Source organism: Mastomys coucha, unplaced genomic scaffold (genome assembly GCF_008632895.1).
Source record: "Mastomys coucha isolate ucsf_1 unplaced genomic scaffold, UCSF_Mcou_1 pScaffold1, whole genome shotgun sequence".
NCBI classification, from domain to species: Eukaryota; Metazoa; Chordata; class Mammalia; order Rodentia; family Muridae; genus Mastomys; species Mastomys coucha.
In genome coordinates, this window is record NW_022196891.1 from 52,325,823 (window position 1) to 52,333,071 (window position 7,249).

A 7,249-nucleotide genomic window follows, 5' to 3' on the forward strand; every position below is an offset into this window, starting at 1 on the left:
AGTGCAGGCCTGGCCTCTGTTAGTTCCCATAGTGGTCTACTTGATTAGAACTCCTATGTAATGCATTTGCTCAAGAGAAATTGACTGGAGGGATACAGAATTTGGAGTGTCAGGGGCCAGGTTGTATAGGTATAGGAAATCTGGCACTTAGAATGGTGGGCTGCTGGAGGGGGAGTGCCAGGAAGTGTGTATGAGGGGAGGAAGGAGGAACCAGGTCCTTGTTCTGGCTTTGCCCTGGCTAAGCATCAGTTGCTTGTAATGAAAGTGGCTGCTTTTTTTATATTAATAGACTCTCTTCTTTCTTTTCTTTGTTTGAGACAGGGTCTCTCTACATACTCTGGCTATGCTAGAGCTCAGAGAGATCCCCTGCCTTCCAAGAGCTGGGCTTAAAGGTGTGCTACCACACCAGGCTGTCCCATAGCTTTGACAAAGTAGGACATGCGCCCACCATGCTGTCAGAGTAGAGTTTTAGTGGCCTCAACATTTTTGGTTAATTTAATTTCGAGAATTAACACATAATATTTGTACATACTTATGAGCTACAGAGTGGTGATCTGATCCGTGTGTTGTGTTTATAAAAAGATCAAGGGGGGGGATATGTTCTATGGAGATATAGTCAGGTATGGGGGAAGAGGGTGCCTCAGCGGGCCCATGCTCAGGCATCCCTTCCCCCGAGAGACCTATATTCTATAGATATGTATTCTATAGTATAGACTAGAGTTCATTCAGGGCATGGGGAGGGAAGTTAAGAGGGTAGTAGAGGCAGAGAAAGAGAGAGTAGAGAAGTAGAGGAGTAGAGGCCAGCCATGAGCATGTGCAGAGGGGGAGGGGAGGGAATGGGGAGAGAGGGGGGAAGGGAAGCAGAGAAAGAGCAAAAGAGCAAGAGAGAGAGCAGGGGGGCAGGCAGCCCCTTTTGCAGTGAGTCAGGCATACCTGGATGTTGCCAGGTAACTGTGGGGCAGAGCTTAGACAGAATGTTAACACTGTGTACCTTGGGTAGTGATCAAGTGAAGGAGCTGGCATATCCAGCACCTTAACATGTTTCCATTTCTCCCACATCACTGAGAGGCTGGCTGAGCTTCTGAAGTAAAGCTCACCAGTGGTGGGCCTGAGGGTCGCGACCTCTTCGGGGGACTCCAACAGCCTTATCACAGGGGTCACATATCAGAACATTTCGATTCGTAATAATAGCAAAATTAGAGTTATGAAGTAGCAATGAAAGTAATTCTGTGGCTGGGGGTGGGGCGTCACCACAGCATGACGTATTAGAAAAGGTATCTGCTGTGCTTTGGTATTATTCACATCTTTTGGCCATGAAACAGCTGTAAGACATTGATGCTGTGGCACTTATTAAGTACCTGTTTGTGGAGAGTTTCGCTATTTTCCTAAATTCAGACCATCCCATAATATGCTCATCAAAGCTGTGCTGTGGTGAGATCTGGAGGCTGTCCGATAGACTTTAACAGCATCTACACTTTTACGTACACCTTTATACTTGTATTTCAGTGGCTCATTGCTCCTGGTTCAGCTCCATTCTCATAATGATGACATTGTGTATGTGCAAGTGGAGGCTGGAGGTCAACTAGGGTGTCTCCCCCTGTTACTTCCCACCTTCTCATCTTTATTTTTTGAGACCTAGAACTTGTAAGTTCTGCTAGAATGGCTGGGCAGCAAAGTCCCAAGGATCTGCCTAACCCTACTCGAAATCAGCGCTGGGCTTCAGGTGCGTGTGCCACGCCTTCTGTCTACCTGGGTTCAGGATCTGCCTATCCCTGCTGCACATGAGCACTGGGCTTCAGGTGCGTGTGCCGCGCCTTCTGTTTACCTGGGTTCAGGGTGTTGGATCTCATGCCTGTGCAGCAGACACCTAGGTACTCAGTCATTCCTCATCATGTCCTTCTTTGCTTTTTGTTCCTTAACGGAATTTGTGTAGCTCTGGCCAATTTGATGTTTTGGTATTTTGGCTGCTGTCAACTTGTGGGAATTCTCCTGTTTCAGCCTTCCTAGTGTTAACAGACATAGGCAGTATGCCTAGCTTCTTAGTAACATTCCTTTGTATCACCCTAGTCCTTTGTGAAGGACGCTAGGACTTGCTAGTGGACATGCCACTTGTGTGGTCCACACTTCTCCAATTTACATAAGCGTCCTATTGATGCTCAGTGGGTGCCTCAAGCAGGGGCCCTGCCCAGCATTCAATGCAGCTGTTCTTTAACCCTTTAGAGGACAGTTGTAGACTCAGGATTGTGGGCTGCAGTAGGCATCCCTGGGCCTGTCTGCCTTTCTGTCTTGCAGAGGGCTTCTCTGCTTTCAATCATCTAGAAGAACTGTAGCCTTTCTGTATCCTGTGCCAATTGTTCCAAACTGTTGGTAGTGCTGAAGGTTTCAGTAGGCATTAGCTTTCATTACAGATATACTATGTAAATCATTTGAACTCAATTACTGGCTAACTAATCTACTTATCTGACTAGGTGTGATATGAAATTAGTCATTCTCTGCCATGGGAGCTGCTTTTTCAGCCATTCATTTCCTGAACCGACCAGCAGTGGCTTTCTCTCCTCTCCACCCTCTCACAGTGCTCATGAGGAGAGCATGCGCATTGCTGAAGTCTATTTCTTTGTAGGAGATTAAAGCAGGCGAGCTTTGATCTGTCACACCAGTGCCAGAAGCCTTTTCACTGGTGCACCTGCCACCAGCAGAAAGCTAAGATCCATGGACTTCAGCTAAAGGCTCAGGACTCAAAAGCCTGCACTTAATGGCAGAGTGGTAGATGTGTTTGAAGTGCAGCTCCAAGGCAAAACAGCATAGGGGACCTGGTGCCTGGGCAGGGTCAGGATCTGTCCTGCACTGTCATGTGCATGCTCTGTCCCTCCTCTGCTTCAGTGATGTTGTCCTAAAGTCTGAGTACCTGTGTCTCAGGGAGGGGAGTGTGTAACCCTGGGAAGGTCACCTCTGTGTCCTGCCTTCCAGATCGGCGCCAGTGGTGTGCCATAGCCATCCTCTTTGCAGTCCTGGTGGTCGTGCTGATACTCTTCCTAGTGCTGTGACGGTGACCCGCCTTGGGCGCTTCTGCACGAGGACCCAGGGGAGAGGAGAAGCAAGCACTCCGACACTCACATTCCTCTCCCAGAAACACACCTCTGCCCCCGCTTCTTCTGTGACTCCAGCGCTCAAAGGGCAAGCTTAGAAGAGGAAAGAGGTGGCACATGCACGGCTGGATAGCAGAAGCCCTGGCTGCCCATTCTTCCTGAGGACAGCAAGCCACTGCTTTGCCTTACTGGACCTCGCTCCTTGAGGAAGGAAGGACTCAGAGTCATCAGAAGAACTGACGGCCCCACTTCCTCTGTTGCTCACTCTGCTGGTCTCTGGCGGCCTTTCCTTCTGCTCAGACCCTTCCCCTGCTTAGATGGGTGCCACTCTCCCTTCAGAAGAAGCCTGGCAAGAAGGAGGGCATCTGGGGATGTGCGTTTCCCATTGCTGTTATGTTTCTTGGCCCCTGAGAGCTGGCTGTTGCTGAGGACAGAAGGCTCAGAAACACTTGGTGACAGAAATGCAGTGTTTCATTTTGCTGGGTAAGAGCTGAGATTAAATTGCTTTTCCGGGTGTTTTTGTGGCAGGGATAACAACAGGAAATAGTGAGATCCCTTAGGGGGTGGGGGTGCAGATAACAAAAGGCTTTAATGGACTGGGGCTGTTGAGAATAGCAGCCCCTGTGTTGGTCTAGCCTATTGAAGAACTGGTGATGTCTCCCAAGGCCTGACCAGAGCTGCTGACCTGTCTGTCTGTCCCAGACTGTCTCTTCAGAGCTCTCATACAGTGTGGAAGAGCACAGCAGTGCTCAGCCAGGTGGGCACGGCCTTCTTCTCTGATGGCACTCAGACATGAGGAAGAAGGGCCAGCACATCTATTACATTTATGCAGAAACTGTCCTGACGCAGGAAGGCTGGTTCTGAACCAGAGGTCCCTTACTCTGTGAGTAATAGCATGGGTGGGTAAGAGGACTTGGTACTCTGCTCTCTAAGATGACAACTTGACTTCATCATTCATTGGAGTTACTGAGGGAGTCCAAATTCCCTGACAGATGGTTTATTGGGTTGAAGTGGCTGAAACTGCTGACACTACACTTCAGGCTTCGGGCGACGGTTTCCATGCCTCAGATGTGCTCATAAATGTGGGATTTTTTAAAATGTCCCAAACACATAGCCTGCTTTTAAAGTAGCTGTCAGGGCCAGAGCCAGCCTTTCCCATTGGAGGTTGCCGCTCAGTCGTCCTCCATGCTGGGAAGAGCAGCATCCAGGCAGTTTGATCTTTGACCTCTCTTGCTTTGTCTTTCTGTGCATTCATTCCTTAGCATGTCAACTTTAAAAAAAAAAAATCTTGGTTAGTTCATATTCCTTAGGATTTTGACTTTTGGGTCCCTTTTTTGTTTTGTTTTATTATTCCCAATGATGTGCTTGCCCAGCTAACTTTTAAATTGCACTTTTAAATAAATATTTGTAACAATTTTTAAAAGAAGGATATTTTATCTTGTTTAGGATCATAATAGGTAAGGAAATCTACCTGTCGGTAAAAGCTAAAAGATTAATAAGACCAAAAGGTGGCCAGCGCCGTGCCTACATGCAACTCTGTGTCTGATGCAGCAATGGTATTTCTTTTCAGATGAGAAAATGTGAATATTACAAAGGGCTTCAATGTAGGGTTCTGTGTTATTTTTGTTTCATGAAATTTTAAAGTTTTGAATAGTCTTCTGTGAACATAGACCATGGACAGTCCTCAGATTTGCATTAAAATATAGAAGCCTTTTGTTAAAAATCAATGTGGGCCTTGTCTGAGTACTGTAACCCACACTCCACATTACAAAGCCGTGAACGGTCTAAGAATTAAAATTACCCTACTTAAAGCTATGTTCTCCGCTAGGAGAGGAGAGTCAGTTGGACCCATTCAGAAAGCAATCCTTCAGTAAGATTCCCACATCAGGTCAGGGATGAAGTCTTATGACTCTAGCTTTAATTTTGTTGGATCTATTCTGAGTTCATATGGTGACCTAACTGATTGAAGGTATTGGCTGAGCAGTGTTGTAGACCTGGAAACAGGCTGGAGCTGAGTGTGGAGCTGAGTGTGTGAGAAAGGAACTCCTCACACAGGTATTCCTCCTGGGCCACGCAGTCCTGCAGCAGCTGGCTTAGTCCAGGCCAGCCTGTCGTGCTCTGCCCGGGCAGTCACTGCAGGGCCAGGGCAAAGAGAACAAGGGCAGACCTTTCCTCTGTAGTGACCCAGAGTGCTGAAGGTGTCCTTCCACCATATGTCCTAGAATAGGGAAGGGACACAGGGATGGCCCACGCTGCCTCAGAGTGTCTCTTACAGATGTGGTCTCCCAGCTCCCACCCTGCGTCTGCACTTGGTTTCATAGCCATCACGTTAAAGAACTGGAAGCGTATATATGCTGGTTAACAGAAAGCACTCACTCAGTGTGCTTCCGGGAAGAACACTTCACCTGCCGACTGGGAGTGAGACGGACGACAGTCCCCTGAGAGCGTCTGCCAGTGTGGATCACAAAATACCTTTGGTTCTCAGCCCCCTGTTTTGAACTTGTCTTTGTTTGGGCTGAGAAATCACAATGCTATGCCTGCCCTGGACTGTGAGGCAAATGGGGTTGTTGTGTATGCCTGAGCATGCATGTTGTGTTTTCCTCAATTTCAGAATTCATGCTAGAGCTGAAACAGGGAAACTTGGCAACTCGCCCATTATTCTCTGCTTTTAGCCAGAGTTAAACAGACTGATGGGTCTGGTAGCCAACAACTTGGCAATTTCCATGCCTTCTCACCTCGTGCGGGTAAGGGCTGTGAAGAGAAACCCAGTCTGATTCCAACAGAAATCTGTCTCTGCTAAGTGTTTTACCTTCTGTAAGTAAAGGAGGTGGAGCCAAGGCTTTTCCTTTGGTAATTTCTCTGCCCACAAAGTGAGACCAGAGGGGCATTCAGAGCATCTGCAGGAGGGAGGGATAAGCTGAGTTCACCTCTGAGGACTTGGTGTGGTTTGGCTTCACCTTGTGCCACAAAGTGAATTTGTAACTGAAACAGAAATGGACTATCTGGAAAGCAAGTTATGAAGCATGGAACACAGCAGCTGTCACTTCCTCTGCCTCCCTCTGACTGCATAGCCTCCCTCCCAAACTGGTAGGAACGATGAGCTTCTATTTATCTTTTAAAAGTGTACTTTGTCCATCGAGAATAGAGAGAACGTAAAATTGGAGTTCTCAAATGTATCAGCCCCTCACTGTGTACCCCAGTCAATTCCTGAAGAGAAGACTCCCTAACAAGAGGCCTTACTAGGCCACTGGAGACTCAGCCACAGGATCTTCCCTGGACCCTGGACCCCTCTGGAAGGGCCTAGTAAGATAGGAGGTGGTCTGTCTTAAATGTCCCATTGCCGTTACTCAATTCCCAACCTTTAAAAGACATCCTACCCTGAAAATGGCCTTTCTCTTAAGAGTGAGCACTGAGAAGATGGGAAAGCTTGCTGCCAAACCAGATGACCCGATTGTGAGCCCCAGAACCCACATGGTGGAAGAAGAGAACCAATGCCCACAGGATTGTGAGCCCCAGAATCCACATGGTGGAAGAAGAGAACCAATGCCCACAAGATTGTGAGCCCCAGAACCCACATGGTGGAAGAAGAGAACCAATGCCCACATGTTGTCCTCTCCTCTCCATCCATGCCGTATTGTGGGAACACACACAGGCACATGCAGGAGTAAATAACTATATAAACTGTCATTGGTCCGTTGTGTATAAACATGGTGCCAGAGTCACCGGTTTCTTACTGATGCTTACTGGGCAGCTTTACTGTCTGGTTTTGAATCCAGAAAAGCATGAGTGTGGAGTGGACCAGCTCCTATGACTGAGCAGCAGGGCTGTGACCCAGGGGCCATCCTTGCAGAAGCCATTGCAGGCAGGACTTAAGCCATCGGGAGCCCATATCCTTTTAGGACAAGTCAAGGCACATGATGCTGGCCTTGGTGACAGGACTCAGAGTGATGCTAACTTGTGCTCAACTCCTCAGCATGGTGTGTTTTGCCTGCAGACAAACACCGAACCTCTGAATGGTGCCTGCTCAGGTGGCTGCTGACTGGCTGCATTTGGAAATCCTTCACATGTTACAGCTTCTACCAAGTCAGCTGTCAGGGCAGGGTGAGAAAGAAAAGAACGTGTGTGTGTGTGTGTGTGTGTGTGTGTGTGTGTGTGTGTGTGTG

At 48.0% G+C, this 7,249-nt stretch overlaps 1 protein-coding gene across 1 annotated transcript in view; it reads left to right on the forward strand.

The window, feature by feature from the left end:
- The window catches only part of Stx6 (syntaxin 6), a 45,373-nt gene extending 40,560 nt beyond the window's left edge, over positions 1-4,813 (forward strand). The window contains exon 8 of the mRNA XM_031385210.1: positions 2,968-4,813. Coding sequence (XP_031241070.1) covers positions 2,968-3,044 — 77 coding nt within the window. The 3' untranslated portion in view covers positions 3,045-4,813. The remainder of the gene's footprint in view (positions 1-2,967) is intronic.
- Positions 4,814-7,249: the final 2,436 nt, after the last annotated feature.